At 40.4% G+C, this 23,048-nt stretch overlaps 1 protein-coding gene across 2 annotated transcripts in view; it reads left to right on the top strand.

The window, feature by feature from the left end:
* Positions 1 to 4,904: 4,904 nt before the first annotated feature.
* angpt1 (angiopoietin 1) overlaps positions 4,905 to 23,048 on the top strand; it is a 57,064-nt gene continuing 38,920 nt past the window's right edge. Inside the window, exon 1 of one of the 2 annotated variants that reach the window (XM_040121590.1) lies at positions 4,905 to 5,800. In XM_040121590.1, coding sequence (XP_039977524.1) covers positions 5,393 to 5,800 — 408 coding nt within the window. In that variant the 5' untranslated portion in view covers positions 4,905 to 5,392. Of the gene's footprint in view, positions 5,801 to 19,837; positions 19,929 to 23,048 lie in introns of those variants that run through there. The other variant, XM_040121591.1, reaches the window with a different exon arrangement.

Here is a 23,048-nt window from a genome sequence, read left to right as displayed (position 1 = left end):
TACCATGTTTACCATCCTGGTTTAGCATAACATTAGCTAATTAGCACTAAACACAAAGTACAACCAAGGCTGACTGCAGTTACTTTTGCAGGTATTTAGCCAAAGTATCGGACAAAATAATATTTTGACCCATTGGTGGCTAAAGAGGAAAGGGCTGGGAATCACCACGGTCTGTACCAAAATTCATGGCGATCCATCCTACAGTTATTTGTTAGAGTTATTTTATTAAAACGCAAAAATGTCAGCCCATTGGTGACTCTACCATATTTTGTGTGTATCCGTCCAGCAGATATTGATATATTTCACGCATAAGTGAAAACTTTGACTCACTGGTCACACAAGAGGAAAAGTTGTGAGAACACCAAATAAATCAAAATCCATCCTCAGGGCTCCATGTATATCTGCGAAAAATTTCATGGTAATCCAACCAATAGTTATAGTTGAGATATTTCACTCCGGATCAAAGTGGTGGACCAACTAAACAACTGAACCGCCAACAGCCCAACAGCCTGAAATTTCCATCCCAAGATGGAAACATTGAATCAATTAATCCTATTTCAGTGAGATACTCTATTTTCTTTATTGTGGATAGGTTTTGAGGAATTAAGGATTTAACTTTTAATTCCATTCACCAGAGAGTGTAGCAAAGCAAAACTCTCAAGTGTGTTCTTGCTGGGCCTCTGCTTTACTCCATATCCAGCTCAGTACCCACTTTTCCTCTTAATCTTTTTATGTTTGTCTCTATAAGAAAAACCGTTGGAGGTTGAGCCTTAGTATTATCATCCAAAAGGATTTCTGCAAGCAGAGTTGAAAACTTGATCTTGTTACTCTATAGGCTTACTGCAAAGTTGTTGAAGTGGCTTCAGAGAGTAAGCCCCAAGTGTAACTCTTAAGTTCCTACACATGCACTTCAGCACATCCACTCAGACAGAGTCCTTCACAAAACCCAAATCCACTCAAAGCACACACAGATGTATAATTCCTTAACTGTCACCTCTGAACCACTGTGCATGAAAAGTGAAGTCATCACTCAGCCAAATGCTAACAAGGCTATTGTGCATGAGATTAACGTCCCCTCGAGGTCCTAACAGACCGCACTGTGGATCTTTCAGATGGAGCTCAGAATATGACAGGTCCACCCTGAACTCAAAACAGCAGAATAATAAACTAGAGTGGCCTGTAGCACTTGCAAGTAGATTTCTTCACTGATGACTCAGTGGTGTGGAAGCTGGCACTGGTTCAGCATTGCCATGACACTGTGTTTGAGTGTGTGTGTGTGCACTTTAATCACCATGACAAACGGTGCGGCTTAAGGGCGAAAGAAACGGTGCCATCAGTGTTTTGGCAGGGTTATGCAACCATTTAATCAAATTCAAATTTTCCTAGTTGAAAGAAACTGGTAAACACTGAGGGTGCCGAAGCTATTCAAGCATGTCCGAATGAGTTGCTGAGGTTTGTCTTTGGAGTCAAACGGAACGCTGTTGTCTTTTACATCCAGTGATAACTGCATTTATAATCCACAGTGTGCTTTTTTTTCTGGCCAGGGAGAAAAAAAATCAAAATTTGTTAATGGTAAGTTTCAAAAATGTTCAGATATCACAGTAAATATTGAATACTGAATGTTGTTTTTAATTAAAAAAATTAATTCAAGGATATAGGTTTAGTTTCAGAATTCAGGGAGACAGCTCCTACCATCAAACAATAGGACAGACGTCTATATTAGTATTAAAGTGATTGTTATGCTCTCTAGAGCTAAATGATGAGTTGATTATTTGATTAATTGATTAATCAACTGTCAGAAAATTAACCAGCAACTATTTTGATAACAAATTCATTGTTTGAGTCATTTTTCGAGCAAAATTGCCAAGCATTTGCTTGTGCCAGCCTCTCTCATGTGAGGATTTGCTGCTTTTCTCTGTATTATATCACTGCATTTGAATATCTTTGGGTTCTGGGTGTTGGTTTACCAAAACAAGACATTTGAAGGTGTTGGGCTCTGGGATACATGGATGGCGACTGTGATTAAGCACATAGTAGTAACTGACGGCGACATATATGAACGTATCCACATTTTTATCAGCTGAGAGCTTCTCTGATAACTGGTCGGTAAGAGGTCTGTTCAGACAGATTTTAGTCAGTAAATAAAGCTGAAACTACAACAGCCAGAGGGACACAAACAGGATTTGAAAAGTGAATGAACCATGTCCCTATACCCCAGAGGAAATCGCCCCATTATCCCTATTTAGCATATAATGAGCCCTTATGACGAAAAGGATTAATGCACTGGTCACACCAGGAAGGACTGAGAAAGCTGTAAAAACTCTGATCTTCGATGTTCCCACATCGTACATTAAATTTTACATACATGCGGAAGGCAGTGTCAGTCGGATTGATGCTGAGTTATACAAAATGTCCTCCCAAACTTTTCGCAAGAAAAACATAAGCCAGATTCCCACGAAGGCCAGCTGCCGCGAGGCCTCTCACAACTCACATGGCGCACACTGTGCTTGACTGTCACCAGCAAAATGATCATTGTGTTTTACTGAACTGGGTGTGCACTGGAAATATGTGGGACAGGCAGCACATAGCAGCATAGGCCCACATGGGTTAGTAAATGATTATACCCTTGGAGATTAGAAAATCCGTTTTGTTTTGTCAATAAGTTTAGATCCCAATAAGGATTCAGATTTGACATTAGAACTTGTGTTTCCGCACAAGTTTTTGCTGCTTGTTCAATAAAGAAAAGCCAATGCTAGCCGAGAATGTTGATTGTCATGCTGTAAAATGGGGTTTTAAACCAATTTCACAGAAAAGCATATGTAGACAATTTGGTAACAAACACTAACTTTCCGTATTTTACCCTGCGTCTTGCACAGCACATGTAGTAATACTGTAAACAGTGACAGTGTGGAGGCAGATATACCACCTGAAATTCATGTTATTTTTTGACATAGTCAGTCTCTGATTTCACACAAAGGTGGACGACCACCTCTTTTCACTTCTAGCTGATGATTGTCAACTTCTACTGACTGCAATGACAACTGTATCTGGCATATTTTATCAGTTGAAGCTAGCTAGTTTTAATGTTTCCACCTAAATCATTTTAAAACAAGAATCACAGAATCACAGAGGCAAATAGACATAACAACCCCCCCTCGCCCCGTTTTTTTTTTTTTTTTTTCTCTTTGTGTGTGTGTAGCAGTTCACAGAAGTGATGAGTAGTTCTAATTTTGCACACTCAAGGTTGCCCAGAGGTGGCAAGTACCTCCCACTTAGTTTCTCTTGGACACGGTAACTGGCACCAAGATTTAGAGAACCAGCGAAGTACGTCAACCAAAGACAAGCTCTCCAAGAGATATTTGCACATGCTTTGTGTCTGGGCCAGTCTGGGTTATTCAGGGGATTTGTTATCTTGGGTCTCCTTCATGCCCTCTCCCACACAGAGGGCCCAACTTTTTGTAGCCCCCTGCTATCACTGAATATACACACCCTCTATCGTACAAACGCACAAGCAGGATCAATCATGGAGACATATACCGTATAATATGCAAGCACGAGTAGGCAGGTGGAGACAGTAAACGCGTGTGCAAAAATCCACATACTGTACATTGCACACAAATAAAAGCATGGACAAGCATATTCAAGCAGGGTCACAGATTGGGATGTTTTGGACTAAAGAGGAATGTTGAAGTCCGGCCAGAATTCAGACAGCTGTGTATCCCCAAATCAGAGATTTTAATGGACTGTCCATAACAAGGACTTGACCTTTGACCAAGGGCCTTTCAGCGCTGTGTTTCCTCACTCTGCTCCCTCTTTTGGCCTGATGATGAAGAGACATTCCATCTTCCAATGCTCATTCTTGGATTTCACTTTTGTTTTCTTGAAAACGTAACAGCAGAGGGTGTGTGTGATACAGACATACAGTATCTAAAATGAATGAAGATAGGGACAGTGCATGTAATGTAGATGTAGTGCGTGGATGAAAGACAGAAAATTAATCTTGCAGGCAGAGGCTTTTGCAGTCTTTGCAGAATCTCACACTCAGAATGGTTCTGCTGTTTCTGGGCTACGGGGATGGAAAATTACTATTGATGTCATTCAATCCCAGGCAATACTAAAGTTTAAAGCCTAGGAAGAAATACTTCATCATTTTATTCAAGTTACAGTCTTCATGCGAGACACCTGTGGTTACTGGCAGTAACACCAAAAACAACTTAGCACAAGTCCCAGAGTTCTGTTTGAAACTACATGTTTATCAGGGAGGGAGACGTGTTTTAAGCAGTTACTCTCTCAGATATACATTAAATACATGTAATGGCTATAACATAATAAATGCCAGCCATAAATAATGTAAAATATCGATGTTGATACGATGAAAATATTACGGATAAAAACTTTAAGGTGCTCAAAAGATATCAGACGATGAAAAAGATCGCCTCTACAAAGATCTCACTTTCCTTGATGATGGGGGTCTATTGCCAAGGGAGGGATGAAAGAAGTTGAGAATTAAATTATAAAAATCACCTAGAATATACCTCCCTCATGCCTACGTGTGGTGTAAAGCACCTGTCATTATATAGTATAAGAGAGTAAAGGGGAATGTCAGGAGCAGATAAATTTAACACACACATTTAGACAAGTTTTTTGTGTCAACTTGCAGGCAAGAAGGCAGGTCAACCACATGAGCCTGCAGTCAGAGAGCTTGTAAACCGATCCTCATAGTCTAAGCACATCCTCTGTGCTGGGGTCCCATTTCTGCCAGGATCACACACACACACACACACACACACACTCACTCACACTCACACACACACACCCACACACACGCTCGTTTGTGCACATACTCACATTCCTCTGCAGGCTGCGCAAGGGGCAGGCTCAAAGTGTGCTGGAAGCTTGGAACCGTTCTTCAGAGTGAGCGTCTCTCTCACTCTCCCCAGTCGTGAAGTCAGAGAGCGGAGGAGGAAGGGAAGGCAGAGAGACCAAGGGAGGTCTGACGACACCATCCCAGCTCGCCCGGCACCTCTTTTAAATGCATAGACTGGTAAATGCAAGCACACAGCCTGGTCACATCTGGCTTTGATTTATTGGAGTGAACATCACGATTTATAACCAAGCTGTCACTCTGCAAGATAAGTGTGCAGCCTTTCCTGCCAGGACAAAAACTTTAAGGAGCTTTGGAAGCATAGCATGTATAAGTGTCCATGGCAAGCGTCTGCAGTAGCTTTCAATGCTGGAGGTCCAATGTAAGGATGGATGACACACTTTCCAGGCTAACGGTGTTCTTCACCGTTTTCTGATCCAGCTTTAAAGGGAACATCCGGCCAAACGAAGAAGGAGCAGCTAAAGATATAAGAACTTAATTCACCTGTGACCTTATTCCTGGGGTGAAATGATGCTGTGGTACAACTTTGGCCACCACTTGCTCTCTCTGGCGGCACTTCTGGTGATTGTAGGCTGCGGAGGAGGGGAGCAAAGGAAAGGGACGGATAGCAGCACCAGCAGCACAGGTGGCAGCAGCAGTAGTAGCAGCAGCAGCAGCGGAGGAAGTGGTAGTAGTAGTAATTACAGCAACAGGCGTTTTCATAAGATCCAGCATGGCCAGTGCACCTACACGTTCATCCTACCCGAGGGAGATGGAGCCGGAGGAGGCTCCTGCAGGGAGGCGAAAGCCGGTAGCCCGCAGTACAACGCCAACGCTCTCCAGAGGGATGCTCCACCACCTGAGCCAGACTTTCCCGGCCAGAAGATCCAGCAGCTTGAGCACATTATGGAGAATTACACCCAGTGGCTACAGAAGGTAGGGAGGAGCTCAGGTGGTATGCAGTTTCATATGGAACTTCTAGTGTGGAGCAATTTTCCTTTTAAATAAATGTTTCCAAATGTATTTCTTGAATTTAACAAGGGGAGTCTGTTGTTTGTTAGCTGTTTTCTAAGTGGTAGACGGAAACAGGAATGCTGTTGAATGTTCCTGTTTTAATTAGATCCTGCTGAAAAAGTTGGTCGTCGAATTGCATATCACATACAACATCCTTGCATGAGACCGTATCCGTTTCTTTTGAAGCGGTTGCACTGTAGTACATAGTTTATTGAGATATTTATGTTTCCCTGGATGTGTGGTCTCCGCAGAGTGTCTGTTTGTGGCTTCACTAGATAACTTGTTTTGGTTTCTGGACGAGCCTCTCAGACCAAAACCGAGCGGTGTTTGCTGTTTTTTCGTAGTCAACACGTTGTTTGTCAAAATGTCTGTCAGTAGGAGAGTTTATGTGCTTTAGGAACTGAGCTTTTTTTTCTTGTTTCCGTGTTATGCTGTTCAACCACAACGGCAGCGACAAAATATGGAGTTGTTCGTGTAGAAGCCAGAACCATCACAATTTATATTAACTCTGCTATGTTGTTATGTAACTGTGTACATTAACTGAAATGAACTTTTGTGTCTGGATGTCACACAGCTGTCTGATTTTCTAGCCTCCGTAGACGTCTTGCACGTCGTGTCTCTGCCTGCTCATTACCCATCCAGCAAACAAGACTACTTTCTCCTACTTTCTCTCTTCTTTTTTTCCTGAGTAAATTACCCTTTGAGTAAATTCCACAGATGTCCAGTTGAGTTGCACAGAGCTTCGGTCATAGAGCAGAGGTAGTTATATGTCAGTCACCCCCTGTACTCCAGTGGGCTGTCACTTTAATAGCAGGAAGTCAGAAAGAGCCCCCAGAGACACTCAGAGGAGGAAAAGACAGAGGAAGAGAATGCTCCCTTTATTTATTCAAGTCAAGGATGTGTGGGTATAACTGGAAAATCAAGACTTACATAAAATAAAAATAAAAATCTGTAACCTGTTTGATTTCGTCTATAGATTTAAACAAGCACAATCCTCATTATATCTGAGCTGATATGATATTATTTATTTACTGTTGAACGAAAAAACTGCAGTTTATTTATAGAGCCACCGACGTGTTTACTATGTTCAAATATGGTTCTGCTGTAATGTTGATGAGCTGCAAATTGGGAGGCCACCACTGAAATGGATTGGCAGACTTTGTGTCTCCAAAGAGAGTGAGACTATCTCTTTAAAATGAACACATTCATCAAATAAACAGACTTCCAAATGTGGCATAACCGGCTCCAATCCAGGTCCCATCTGTGATTAATTTCTTAAAGCTAATGGTTTATTTTTTTGTCTACGAAACAAGGTGGCGTAACACGACGCAACTGCATGCAGAGATAACACCTGTTGGATTTGATGGATTACGGTGGAGCCGGGGGAATTAATCAACCTGAACCTCATCAATACCTTGAGTGTATTCATTAGCAGTCAGCGTGTCCTCCCAAATCTGTCTGGACTGCTCGGCTTTGTGCCTGCTTTTCATTTACCCTCATAAAGTAATCTTTTCACTCCTCAGGTTGGAGGAAATCGTCATTCCTCATCAGTAAACCGGGCGTTGGTCAGAGTACGTTACAGGGAGATGTTGACGGAGTTTGTAATTAGGGAGGTAAAGCATTGGAGGCCACTCCACCCTCCTGCAAAGTTTGATTTTAAACCACACATGTCCAAATGCAAATGAAATATTGTATGAAAGGGATTTTGAGATTACAGAACAGAATCTGTATAACATCATCTTATCATTGGACTTACACATGGTCTTTATCAAGGTTTAAGACATGGTGTACTGCAAATTTTAGATAGGTGTGTGTGTGTGTTTGTGTGTTTAGATTCTCTTTTATAAAAAAAATACACACTTTTTTTCACTTTAGAGGGCTTTGCACATTTTATTGATAACTTTTGACTTTTTTCACTGTTTGAGTCCCAAGTCTGAAAAACCGGTGTGTTTCTGTGTGGCTCCCAAAAGCGATCCATGTGTCAAGAAGGGCCGGGGGTGAAATAACACCGGCTTTATCTTTGCTCAGTGGACCTCATCCGTCTGTGATAGTACAAGTGATACTATGAAAACACAAGGGCAGCACTGGTAGACTGAAGGGTTGACTAATGAGACCTCTAGAATAACTTTCTACTCAGATGTAAAAATGGGAGAATGTTAAAACGTCTGCCATCACTATCATGCCTCTTTCCCGACATCGCAGGACCACAGACATTTTTCATTTAAAATAGAAAGATTCAATATCAATAAGATATTATTATATGTGGATTATAGGATTATATTTTAAAATGTGTGATAAACAGAATAAATTAAATTCCCTAGATGCATGTAATTGAAAGTTACTCATTAGATTATGGAAAAACATGAGCAAAAAGTAGAGAGAGAAAGACAGATCAGCATGGGAAAGAGATTGGTGTAGTCATTTCATGGGATGCTTAAACACACAGTGGTAATTGAGGCTTATTATGCTTCATGGGGGGGGGGGCATCAGGATGCAGTTAACATTTTTCATTGGACCGAAGATTAAGTGTCCCGGCCAGTCTATCTATCTTAATCACGCCAGCGTTTTTGCTGCTTGTTTAAGAGAAAGCTCGCCCTGATGTTGCTCCAACCGGCCCTGATGAAAGAGAAGGCCAGAGGAGACCAATCCAGATTGCAGCCCCGTGCCTGGGTGCTCAGTCCAGTGTGGGAGGTGGACAGAGTGATGCAGCAAACAGCTGTTGGGGAAGCATTTTAAGTCTGAGATCTTTCCTTCCTACCCAGGGTAGAGTATATGGACCCTGATAACATTCCTGACCAGTCAAAGGTGGCTTGTGTTTGTCCAAGGATTACCTCCATGGCCTGCCTGCAAGGCGCAGACCCTCAGACAAGGCTAGCTCTGATGTTAGGGATAAAATACAGCGGGAAAGAAGCAGCTTCACACATAAAACAACAATTACAATTTAAAAAAAAATTGTGCAGCACCTTTCTTAAACAGAACTTACACTGTGCTTTGCAGAATTAAGAATAAGAAAGCTAACAGCGATAAGATATAAATCAAGAAATCAAGAACAGAAAATATGAAACAGCTGACAAACGAATCAAGGTTGTAAAAAAATATGATGGAAACATGTTTTACAAGAAAGTACTGACTAAGTGACTGATGTAAGGCTCTTTTACTCCGTGGAATTTTGGGCTGTTATAGACAAAAGTTGAGGACTACGGGAGAAATCAATCAAAATCGCTGGTCTCAGATTGTGCTGTGAGAGAGCTTCTGCGACCAAAGTTGGGCTACATCAAAATTCTGACAATGGAAGAAATTTAGAACCAAATTCATGTCAATCCGCAATGTTGATGCTGCTACAACCCACATTTACAAACCAGCACATCAGAATACGACATGAAATGACAGAACACGCTGGTGTGCTAGCATAATGTTACTGCTCAAGCCATATTTACCACAAATTCACTTAGCAAAATTGGTAGATCATGTTGCCCTCTTATTCTTGGCTGCAACTGGCTTTACAATCATTTCCTCCAAGCTCTCTGACTGAGTCTTTTTTCGGTGAACAGAAGTGCCAGCCTTTTGGCCAAAACCTGCTTATTTATTTGCCACATTTTTAAAACATCACAGTGGGGCAGATTGTTGATAATTGGTCTCTGTTTGAATCTGTTAAATATGAAGCTTAGAGCCAAGAGATTGTTAGCAGGAGCAATGATGTCCAGTAAGTTACTGCGCCCAGCCAAAAAAAACCAAAAAAAAACAAAACTGGCACACAACAACTGGTAAAAGAACTTGTCATTTTCACACTCTGTTTTTTGAATGGATTAAATAAATGAGATATAAAGTGTTAGAGGTGCTTGGTGATTGTATAAATGTGTTACCTTTGAAGCTGTCTGTTTCCCCTTCTCTGTTGTGTTTATGCTCGGCTAACCCAACGGTCTCCTGACTTCAGCTTTATATAACTATCAATCTTCTCATCTAACTCTCGGCAAAAAGGCAAAAATAATGTATAATTTCCCAAAATGTCAAACCATTTCTTTAAAAGCAGTTAATACAATCGTCAAATGGATTCTGACACTCACAGCTAGGGCTGGTTATTGTATGAAAATGTCCAATACCAGTACCGATTCCAGACCCGAGTCTTGGCATCCATACAAATTTCAATAACAATGCCTTTTTCTATACGTAACTATAATTAATATACATGCTTTTGTCCAAAACCCTTTTTTAAAAAGCCAAACTTCCTAAATATTACGTGTTTTCTGAACACAAGCAGCTGTACTGGAGCCTTCACTAAATACTTATAAGTCTAAAACTGGACAGACTGTCTGGTCAAACATTTAGCAAAGAGCACGTAAGCATTCAGAAACAGCTTTCGGTACTTGACGGTTTTCGACACATTTCAGTGAGTTCCAAAACTGAGTTTGGGAAAAACGGGTCTTCTCACAGGTACCAAGTGGACTTATGAAAAGGTTGATGTAAAATATAATTGTTTTTAGTGCCAGTGGTGGGCTGCAGGGCTGTTGTACAAGGTTCTTTTTGATTGTTAAGGGTTTTCTTTTTTCTGTTTACAATGCGATTGACTCATATTGTAAGAGTTAGATTGCACTGGATTTGCTAATGTTGTTGCATCTTTCCAGACTTAATTGCTAAATTCACTTGGATGAACTCTTATTTGAAAGCAGTTTGCTGACGTTTGACTAAAATGCTCATTCTTGGTCTCGAATAAAACTATACTAAAATGTGTATGTTTGTTTTCAACTAAGACAAGGCTAAAATGTCCAGAGTTTCAGTTGACTAAAAATTTACTTCAAATGAAAAGGGTGAAGTTGACTTAATATGATTAAACCTAACACAGACTTTTTATCTCATGACTAAGACTAAGAATAAGAATAAAAATCTAAAAATAGCTGACAAAATGAACACTAGAGTGGTTATTCAAGAAAAAGAAATGGTTGCATTGAGTAAGAAGTAGATGAAGCCCAAATCTCACAGCACACCCTGAGAATATCTTCTCTACTTTTCTAATATTTCAAGGACAATGAAAATTTGGCACAGACAGAAGTTCAGCAAGCCAAATTTTGTTTCTGTTCTCGGGAATGAAAGTAATGGATCTTCTCATTTCCCTCCTTGTGGAGACAGTAGAGAGTGGTTAAGAGCTGCGTTTCTTGACAGCCTGTGCCAAACTAAGCTGTTGAACAAAAGGAGGGGGAAAAACTATCACTGGTGTCTTATCCCTGTGAAATTCCCATCATTCTGCCTCTTGACAAACATGACTGTGCTGCACAAGCAGTGATTTAAAGGGATATACCAACATGTGGACAGCAGCGTTTTTCCCTTCCATACTGGGAGCTCATACGAGAAAGGGTGAATATGTTTCTCTACTTAATGCTATCAGAGGGCCACACAGCATGCTTGGGGATCCGAGGAGAAACGTATCTATTTTAGGGGTGACTTCCTCTATGAGAGTTTATTTTCACTGGTGATGTGGGCCAAAGCTAACATTCGGATGATGCGGAAAGGCTAGGAGATGCTCTGAGGAATAAAAAGCTCTTCCTTCCTGACCCCAAAACTTATAAAAAGGAAACCATGGAAATTACTGAAGGACATTAAAATAACAGCTTCCAGAAAAGTTGTTGGTTGCACTTGCACTATGACTGAAAGTTAAATAGAAATAGTGCTTTCTGCTTAGCATGTGATGGGAATAGGGAAAAACATTGCATGCCACAGTATTTCCACATGGAAATGAAAATGGAGCCCAACATTGTTGATCTTGATGATTTCAGTAGTAGTGTCATGCTCAATATGGCAAGCCACTTTGTTTTGAGACCCCATTGCCTCTTTTTTTTTTTTTTTTTTCCAGAAATCATATTTCAGTGCAGCCGGTGGCCCCAAACATGCTGGAAGTTTTGATATTGGGCAGACAGGTATCGTACACCTATGCCTCTATAAAGGTCAATGAATGAAACCGTAAATTTCATGGTCATTTTGCTATGTGTCTTGAATCTGTCTAGTTTACCTTATTGCAGCTATAAAGCAAGCATATGGTTCCTTTTCCATCACTCATTTAAGTAAATCACTCTCTGGTGGGTACTTTAGAGGGGATTTATTTTTGTTTTAATTACAAGGTTATACATTTGGCTTAACAAATGTAGGATTTATGGCAACCACTCTGAAAACATTGCTGCTAGCTTGTAGCTTGGCACCCACTGACGCATCTGTGGAATAAATTTAGAGTTTCCTCTGATACGTTTGTGTTTCCATACACCCCTGAGTATATTCACTCAAGTAATGGTGCCAATTTTTCTTCATTTGTTTGCTGGAGGTATTATGAATGTGAGTGCTCTGCAGCGTGTTACTCAGGTATGGAAGTGATCTGTTTAGAAATGCATTCATTTTTTGGGCCACTTGGAGACAGCAAAACACTTGGAGAAATACAAAACTGACATGTTATAACACACACAGAGCAACATTAGCATTCATTAGCATTCATTAGGAATCTTGTCTCTGGTCTGTTCTCCACCAACTCCTGAAGGAAATATCTGACTCTTTAGCTGCTAAAAGCCCCACTATGTTCACTAGCTAGCTGCTCACTGTGTTTGCTGATAGACAAATATCATAAAGTACAAAAAAGGCGCCTGTTGAGATCAAAACGACACTGATGAGAGTAGTAAGGCTGAAAACCTAGCTTTCCTGTAAAACCAAAACAATGGGCTAAAAGTCACTAAAACGCTCAGTGGAGCTGAGGGGAACTGCAGAGTTGACTGATACTTATCTGTGAGTTCACCACAACAAGCAACCCCTTTTACACACACGGGTTCATTTGATCCGTTGTTAATATAAAAAATATTTATTGTAGCAGCTTTAAGGAATTATGAATGTGAGTGCTCTGCAGTGTGTTATTAAGGTATGGAACTTATATTTTAATCCACTGAGGCATTTAAATATTTTCTTTTTAAAATGGCCTAAAAAAGAACAAAAGCTTTTTTCAAAAGAATGAGTATAAATAATATTATTCCAGGGAAACAAGTGGAAGCCATTAGTGCTGAATGTGTAAGTTATGGTCAAATGAGTTGCCAAAAGCACAAGGACCGTGGCTATATCTGTGCCACTACTAAGGTTGAGTGATTATGAGCCAAATATGAGATAATAATAGCTCTGATAGAGCGAAACATTAGACATTATAGTCAATCTGAGTACACAGTTAGTGGACAAGTAATGTGGTGTGATCACAGCCTTCAGCAAATCACGACTGTGTTTGAACCTACTTCAGTCACAGAAACGGCTGTTATCTTTGTTGTCTTTTTCGTTTCATAATGACTCTTGATAAACAGAGCGCATTTTATATTAATCACTCGTATCTGTTGCTATTTATTTTACTCCAGGCTTCAGGTTCATTTAGGTTACGTGCTGTAAAAAAGTGTTTGATGAAGGTCAAGGGAAGGAATCGGTATGAAAAATCAAAACCACATTTGAGAATTTGAGCTGCTTGCAGTGAATACCGCAAAATGTCTACACAGTGTGAATTTACAATAATGTGTCAGTAATGTTTTTTTTTTTTTTCTCAGCTGCTTACACTTCCAGGAAAAGATAACGCAGAGACACATGCATGTTTCTTATTGCTGATTCTGGCAGGGAACGGGAAAATGAAAAATCAGAATACACTAGGTTTTAGGGCTTTCGCTAAATGCCTCATTCTATGTTCTTTCAATTCGAAGTTCACTGTAAGTTACCTCAGGAATCCCCTTGTATCTGACAACTATTAATCCCAAAGTTAATTCTGTTAAGTCTGTGAAGCGGTGAGAAAAATTCCTGAAGCCTCCCCACATGCTGTCTCTGAGGCCTGTTCTCCCCACAGCATCTCTTTGACTCCCCTACAGATGTTGCTTCCTGAGTGGATGTCTTTGTCTATCAATGCTTGGGAGCCTTCCAGAGGCTCAAGAGGACAGAACCGTTTCACCTTCTTTGGAGTTCAGCCCTGTGGATTGAGTGTCGCTATGATTTCATGTATAAGAATCACAATCAGATGCTTTACTCTAAGAAGAACGGGCCGTGTAATCCGTCGGCATTGGGGATGACAGGAGGCAAGTAAACGTGGAAAGAGAGAAAGAAGGAGAGAGGGACAGAGCGCAGAGATACTGTGTGAAAGATAAACGGTTTTCACTGCCTCACACTGAGGGCTAGATATATCTTCAAATGACTAATGGTTGACTCGATTGTTTTTGTTCTCTTCTTGTGGCGCTGGAATAGGAGCCACTTGCTCTTAAAGCCTTCGTCACATTCTGGAATTACCTCACTTATTTATTTAATCCTCCTGTTCTTTGGTGTGGGTGAGAGAGGAGAGTTGCTGGGTGAATATCGTGTGATGCATTAACTTACAATTTCAGACCCACACATCATGATGGTAGACAGTCTGGAGCTATACAAAATGGCAGGCCGATTATAGCCTGTGTCTGTATTCTCTACGTGGTTTGGACACTTGGGAGTGTTGGGTCTCGGTTTGTCGATTAACGGCTGTGATTGGTGCGACACCTTCTTCAGCCTGCTCACAGACAGACAAAAAGATATATAGACGCCGACGCACACACACGTACACCCACAAATCTGCGTATATGTTTTGAAAACAGAAACACACTCTTAACCTTTTCTAGGGCGGTGTTTGCCTTGTCTGGGACCTGAGCCAGGCTTCTCACATTCCACACAATAGCAGGACTGGAGCTGGCACAGACACTGCAGGCATGGGTTAGCCCCTGACATTTCTGTTCAGTTTAAAAATAACACCCCTCAAAACGTAGGACGGTACCAGTCAGAAGTCCTTATAAAATCGTTCACATTCTTGACCTTTCGTTTCTGATCCTTTGTCTCTTTTCGCTTGTTGCACTTCTGGTGACACCTCAGTCCAGTGATGTCAGAGCAGGTGATCAGCTGGTGGAAAACACCTGCTGGACCCTGTCTGTGTATCACACTTTTATGGATATCCAATCCAGGGATGCGCCACCGCCACTTTTACTCTCCTGATTTCAGTTCCCTTAGCTCAGGGTATTGGCCGATACCGGTAATGTCTTCACTTTTTCAATTTAAAGTGAGTACCTCTACGCCTGGATACTGAATGGGATCTTTCTTCAGTGTGTAAGGTACCATGAGGCTGTAACTACATACCACTGCTTTACTAGGCGGGCTGTGCGAGTGAAGTTTATACACTGAAATTCTTTTGAGGCAGATTTTAGTGTGAAATTTAAAGCCCCTATTTGCAATTTTTGCAACTCCGGGGGGCAGCATCAAAAAAGAAACCCGCGATAGATGCAAATGCACATTGAAATGACCCAATATCATTTTCAGTTGGAATTTGGCAATTTTTCTTACTAGAATAAACCCCACGCCAGCATAAATTGAAAGAGGCTAAAATTGCATGAAGGTCTACACATTTTGATAATTTATAAAATCCTACTTTTGCATTTTAATGTACTGACAGTTAAATAAAAGAAATGGTATTTATCGTGGATTGGTCAAATTTAGTTTGTATTGAACCAGTACATCACTAATACTTAGCCACATAAATAACTGAGAGTTTAAAATAGTATGGACCTTATTTTTCCAAGACTTAGCTTCAGGTTGTTTAACACTGCTGCATTTAAACTTGTTTTTTTTTTCTGATTTAGTTACAACTTTTGAACTTTAAAGCAATGAATGTTAATACTGTCTTGGCATCCTTTCCTGTTAACGCCGGGGGCACACCGTACACCCTAAAAGGGCAGTTAAACACGACTGGTTCAGAGGGTTTTTATCAAGTGATCGTGTAATCAGTAGTAATCTGTGTGACCTTGACACATAAGTCAGACTAAGACAGAGGGACACGAGTGTGCATCCTCCACGAGGTCATGAAAGCAGTTCTTGACTCAGACTCTCAAGTTTTATGTAGTAAAGCTTAGGTTTGAAAGATGGCTGTTTTTAAATTTGGCTTTTGGTTTTGTCACCATTTAGGGATGGAATAATGCATCCTAAGTATAATATTTCTGCAGGTATTTCCTCCCAAAAGTAACAGTGTATCACAGTAGCAGGCAGTCACCGATCGAACAGATGGATGTACTTTTTGGTCTGGGTTTAGAACTAAAATACAAATGGTTCTTGGATGTTTATTTAAAGTGACATGTTTTCAGCAGTCCTGAGATGGAGAGGATATAGTCCTCTGTGTGTATATTTCTGCATGTGCGAGCGTGCAGATGAATCTGTGTCACACTAATGTCCAATTTTGGATATGTGTTTGTGCATGACAGTTTTTGACGCACACCATAAAGTTGATTCTGGACGGGAGAGAGGCTTTAGCATTTTGTCAGCGGCTTTCAAGCAGCACTTCTGTTATGAACACAGATGCGTACTGTACATCCTAGTGATGCACGATGGCTATGTTGTCTTCTCTGCAGAGCACAAGACGTAACGTTAACAGTTGTGTCAAATGGGGAAGTCCTTCCTGAACAAAGGAGTGAGTATGAGGCAGCACTTGTCTGCTGTTTACAGTGATGCATTTACGTCCATCTCCGAGCATTTCTCCAGAACCATGGCTACCACCCCACCGTGTTTGGGTGAGAATGAAAAACAGGGGGTCGCTGTCCTCAGCTATGTTGTCATGTAATAGTGAAAACCTGCCCTATGGCTTTGTGTGGGCAGCTTATAAGCATTATTCTCAGCAAGAAGCGTTTTAGATGAACAGCAAAAAGGCTAATATGACTGTGCTTTGGTACACACCAATTTCCAAGCAATTTTCCTATGTATAATCGTATACAGATCCCTTTTTTGTTTTGTTTTTTTGTTTTTTATTAGAACTTTAACTTTATTCAACTTAACTGCTTAATAATTGACAAAACAGTCTCACCTCTAAGCCTTTCCCTCATATCACATGATCTTCATTAGCAGATGGAGTTTGCTAAATTGTCGGGAAAGTGTGGATTTCGATATTATCACATTTGCTCAAAAAGTTGAGTTTCAAAGTTCATTCTTGATCTTGGAAACAGCAGTTGACAAAAAAAAATAAATTAATAAATCTCACCTCAAGGTCCATTTGGTACCTGGAACTTTCAGCTTCGCCAAGGATTACAGGATGACTGCAGGATGAGATTATAAGGATGTTTGTGTTTCGCATAGAAAGGACAAGACTACTGATTTGAGCTCATAATTATGCTTGATGTTGTATAAAATTTAAGTCTGTGGAAATTATGTGATGTTCGAGGATATTTTGCTTCGTTATCTGAACATAATGATCCCAGTTTTGTATCATTAGAACCATCCTCTGCTTCTGACTGTGTTTATACAGACATCCTGTGGATTTCGGCCAAAGAAATGATCAGAAACCTGGACACATCAAAGGCCAGGAATTATACGTACGCTACACTGCGTGTCCTCCAAGTTTTTTTTTAATCGTCTTCCGCTTTCCATTGGTCTTCTTTAGCTTTTTTTTAGTCTGGTTTGGTTTTTTTCCAATGGAAATTATCCAAAATAAGTCATTTTGACAAACTGTACTGTCAGATTGCCATGTTTGTTTCAACTTAATATAGATTTATGACTCTCAAGTATTTTTATCCTGCAGCTTTTCTAGAGCTGTATCACAGGGAGCAACAGACAACAAAGACACAGAAACACGAACGTTATCAGCATTTTCATCCATCATCAGCTGAAGGTCAGAAAGCAGCAAATGTTTCCAATGTTGCAGTGTGGCAGTGATACAATAGTGGCTAAGGATGAACTTCACGTTATCATTAACAGCGGCATCTATTTTCCTGCTCTCCAACAGCCGTGATGAACTGCAGGTCAGACTGAAGCAGTTCCACGTGGAGATGTTAGTCGAGCTACCGCACCTCGTCTTCCTGCTCAAGTCTTTTGTTTAGGTCGAATGTTGGTTAAGCATCATTGGAGGGAAATTCATGCACATATGCAAACACACACACTCCATATTGCCTTAAAGAACCCACATCAGTACTTAAAAGTGCCTCATGCAGCAAATGTGATATATAGTTCGATGCGTTTAGCCACAAGCAAAAGCAACAGTGGGAGAAAAGAAGATGAGTCATAAGTAACATAATCTGGATGTAGTGTGATAGCGTCAGTCCATCTATGTTGACTGAAGCGAAGGAGAGAGATTGTGAGAAAGAAGGGGGAGAGCAAAACACAGGGAGATTGAGAGATATAGAGGTAGACAGAAAGAGAAAGTGAGAAAAGTTGCAAGGCTAAGGCATAAACTGTGGTGACTGTAACCCTGGAGGACTACGGGGATGGTTTATTACATATGGATTCCTCACTCAATGTGATATGTGGGATGTTAGGATGAAAGATAAACACGACTGTGACGTTTAAAGAAACAACCCCTGCCATTAAATGCCAATTCTTTTCAATTAGAAGAGACAGTCGTGGTTTGATGAAACATACAACAGCGTACAGAGTAATGTTTCTGTCATGGCTGAGCTTTAAATAAGACTTTTTGGCAGAGGGATCCCCTGCTGATTTGTTTAGAGGGTACACTGGAATGCTATCCCAAATATTTGGATGTAAATGCCTCCTCCGCGGGAATGGTGGATTTGTGGTATCTCTGTGTGCCTTGGGAAAAGGGGCAGACTGACATGGCCTGTAGGACTCACACAAAAAAAAGCCTTCACCGCGTACACTCCTGCCTGAGGAAAGATTCCCATGTTGGACAACTGCGTCAGAATATCCACAGAGTGCCCCTCTGCTGGTACTCAATGTTTAAGACCTCAGGATGAAGTCTGAGTTTGTTTGGTTGTTTGGTTTTCGTTACGCATTCCCATGTCTTGGGTGAATGCAAGTACTTCCTCTCCCATATGGCCAGATACGCATAATTAATTGGAGTAATTTTTGGGGCCATTTTGACATTAGAGAGCAGGATTGAAACTGGAGGATTTGTGAAAATATACATTCATGCGTAAGCTCCACTTCACTGTATTTGTTTTCATTTTACGTGGAAAGAAGCCACGTGACGTCCCTTGATAGTGGTCATTGCATCTGCTTGAGGTATGAGTTGGACATGATAGAAATATAACTTAGTAAAGTGTTTGAGCCAAGATTGTCCGGGAGGGGGTGGAATGGGTCCTTCTGGTCTTTTCTGGAGCATCACTGCTCCATCCAAGGGGTACAATAAACAGTATACTGTGAAAGCTCTACATCCAGTCAGTGCTACAAAATGATACTAAAATAATACAGTAATTATTGGATATATTACTGTATATTAGACCAATAACTGTAGCTTATATTATATTTAGTTATATTATATTACTGCAATACCTAAGATTACATATTCATTATTGTAATCCTTACTTTAGATGACTTCTATGTACCTATGGTAATGACAAACTGCTGGTAAGTCAGCGCTGACAATAAATGTGAAAATATCAGATGACATCTAAACTGATTCTGTTGACATCTCTGAGTCTATGCTTAATGCTGCTGAGCTAACGTTACGTCAGCTAATGTAATGGTTTCACAAACTGACAAACCAAGGTTTTGCTCAGCTGTGAATGTCCAAGGATCTGGATTACATTGATCTACAATATTAACATGATGCATTTAAAGTATAACTGAAGGATTCTGACTATTGTTCACTCTTTGCTAGTGTTACGGCCCTAGCACTGTGGATTGTTTGTTTCGGTGTTGCTCTCCTCTCTACTGTGCCTCAGGTACCGCCCCTCCTCCTCCTGTGGAGCAAGTTAATCACCCGCAGCTGACTCCCATCACTCATCCACAGGTGTATAAAGGGGGAGAGACGGAGACCAGTTGGGCCCAGTGGGCCATGTAGAAGTTTGTGTGCTGCGGCTGTGTGTTAAGCTACCGAGGTCGGTGTTGTCCTCCAGTTCCCCTTTTTTGATGAGGAGGTTCATTTGAATTGCTGTTTTGGTCCCTTAAGCTTTAAATAAATCTTTTTTTTTTGTTTTTTTGTTCCTGTGAAAACATCCGTTTCCCTTTTTTTTTTTTCCCCTTCTTCCCCCCGAGCCCATCTTTACCTGTGTTACTCCCTTTATCCCGTGGACATTTTTTTAGGCGACGTAACAGCTAGCATTAATTGTCGGTAAGTATCTTCAGCACTTGATCTAGCTACAACACGCAGGGCTGGAAAATGACATGTGCATGTAGCAAATGCAAAAAGGTTTTTTGACCAGCAGAATCATCACTCTGTTGATCTGTGAACCGAGCCAACAAGCAAAATCCTCTCTAACTTTTTAAATATCAAAACAATAAATAGTTGCAAACCACTCCAGAAAAAACACAATGCAGGTCGACCAGATAGCAGGCAAGAGTCGTAATTGTATAATGTAATTGGGCCAGCTCACAAAATATGCGTTGACACAGGCTATAAAATCTTAAAATGAGAAGCCTGATAACGTCTTTAATTTTATCCTTGATTTCATTGAGGACAATCGGGCGCCGAGAGGTTGTGTCGGGGTTTGTTTTACAGGGGTCAATGACGCAATGGTGATCTCTGGCTCAAACTATGTATAATACATTTTCATTCTTCTTTAGATGCTTTTTTTTTTTTTCAAGCCTTCTCCCCCAATGCAATCAATGACTTGAGTTATATGTCATAAAGGAGAGCCAAATCTTCCTGGTTTAGACCAACTCGGAGAATTCATTTCCGGAATTAATTTTGATCATAAAAACAAGCAACTGTCCACACCACTGTACCAATATCAACAAAAGTAAAGCAAACATTTCTGTTGGATGTGCTCACACCCTCTCCACAGTGCTAAAGAACTCAAGTTCAAGGCAAAACATTTTGTCCATCTTTTTTTTTTTTTTTTTTTTTTTTAAATGTCAAGAGAAAGTTCATGCTTCTCATAACACTTGTCAAAAATGAATTTGTATACCTCGTTTGACTTCCGAGATGAATTGTCTTTTATCTTACATATTACAGACACACAGAAGACTTTCGCCGATTGGGGCTTGTAGTTAATCATGCGAAGAACGTCTTGTAGACATAACACTGTTAGAACTCTTGATTTTTCTGTCTGGGAGGGGGGGTGACCATAACAATAAAAGCAGATTGCAATAATATAGTATAATATATAATATATATAAATAACTAAAAACTGCTGCAGCACCTCCAGTCCCCTTCATTTCAGATATTTGGCATCATAAATACATTTTTATGTCTGAAATTTGTCTAAAGTAGAGCCACATTGCTGCCAATTTGTGTTTCAAAAACAGGATATAGCATCAAATTTTTAATATTTTACTCAGTCTTTCTTGAATTCAAGCCTCTGTGGGTTTCAATTGTATCGTAGCCATATACTCAGCTCATTAGTCATTTAAAAGATTCAACATGTCAAAATTAAACATATTTTCTGCTCAGTTTTTACAATTTGTAGTTATTTGAATTCTTGACACTGAATAATGATCTAGAAGGTCATGTAGTTCTCACATATTTGACAAGAGGATTAGAAAATTGATTTGGCCAAGAATAGTTGCCCTCAGGTTAGAAGTCCTGATTTGTTTTTCCAAAGAAACAGTCAACCAGCCTTGAAAACTCTACCATTAGCCAAATATTCTCACATTTAATTTATTTTCAGCCCTTTTGATAAACCATTGTGACAGAGAACTGTTGAGGAGAGGAAAATAGTGTGCTTTTTAACCTGCCAAACGATTTTGGGCAGTTCAAACTAAGCACCATGATTTAGTCAGTGATTTTAAACAGAGGAACGATTGGTTTGTTTTCAGGTTGTGTACACAATCCTCATAATGTCCTTGGAAATGTGCAAACTGAAACGCAATTGACACCAACACAATAGCATCTTGACAGAAAGACAAAGGGAGAAAAAAAAAAGAGGAAAGAAAGATGCAAAGGAGAGGAAAAAAGAGCCTCAGAATGTGGGTGCTGGCAGCAGCAGGGTTGGTTTTCGGATCGCAGTCAGTCTTTCTGGCTGAGACGAGTCCTGGAATCAATGGTTCAGACAGAGAAACGGAGATGAGGTAGGGGTTGGACCACCCACCTCACTGCACCCCCCCGCTCTACCGAATATGATGGGAATTGATCACTAACAGGAATGATTACTAAGTTAAGCCTTCCATTCTTGCGCGGCAAATCTGCCATCTACAGTGATGATGATGGCAGATTTGTCCCTCAAATTTTTATTTTTGAAACGGCTACATGACCTGGTTGAAAACACTGTCTGTCTGACTTTTTAATATTTCAAGTCGACTTTTTTTTAAAAAACAAGAATTTCATGGCCATATCGATAAAAAAAACACACTGAGGCTAAAGCTGCTTATCCCACTCAAAAAGTCAACATGGACAACGTGAAAAAAATAATCTTGTATTGCAGTTTAGAGCTAGTTAATCCTTATCAGTATGATAAGGGAAATAAATGATCAGACTGTTTCATTACCTTTTTGGCTGCTTAGCTGACATACTTATTTTATTGTCCCACAGTATGTTTTACTTTAACATTACAACATTACTTCTGTAAAGTGAGCTTAAACTTTGATAGCATCCAGGACAAGCTTCCAGACAGTGGGAAAATACTGCACAGAGGAATTGCAGTGTTTAACCCCACAAAAAAAAAAAAATGTTTTACTTTGTTAAGGATGTACACCTTGGCCTTGGAAGTAACACTCGGTTTCTCTAGGTAGTAAGCTAGTTAGCTAGACATGCTAACGGTGGCAGTTTATGTTAGCACCGATCACATTATTTACTCCATTTCTTACACTTTTGCTTTTGTGTTTTTGGTTCTGGAGAGGCTTAAATTAAGACACCACCCTGCAAACTCTTTAATGCAGAGTTTTTCTGTACACACGGCTTCAACGTGTCGAGAAATTCAACGCTTGACAGGTGTGGAGTGCCCAGCTATAGTAGCTATGGTATGATTAAAATGATTGCTCAGGGAAGGGCAGTGATCAGTCTATTGATCGAACCCCCTTTTCAGAGTCAACTTTAAGATGCTGTTTTGCCCTCTAAAGCACGGGGGGAAGTCTGTTTCTTATTTTTATGTCTTCGACTGCCTTTTTGGCCAGTCTTTCTCTACTGACATTCTATGAGAGGGAAAAAAATGTGGCAGCAATTGAGTAAACTCCTGGACATTGGCCATCGGGGTGAAGGTCACAGAGGTCAACTGTGAGTTCAGCCTGAGTTGTTACTCACCTAATCTTGACAGATTTTAAGACAGAGGGCCTTGTAACTGTTTCAAGGTGGATT

The sequence above is a fragment of the Xiphias gladius genome, chromosome 24, assembly GCF_016859285.1.
Source record: "Xiphias gladius isolate SHS-SW01 ecotype Sanya breed wild chromosome 24, ASM1685928v1, whole genome shotgun sequence".
NCBI lineage: Eukaryota > Metazoa > Chordata > Actinopteri > Istiophoriformes > Xiphiidae > Xiphias > Xiphias gladius.
Note: the sequence above shows the minus strand (reverse complement) of the source record. Positions and strands in the feature narration are given on the sequence as shown.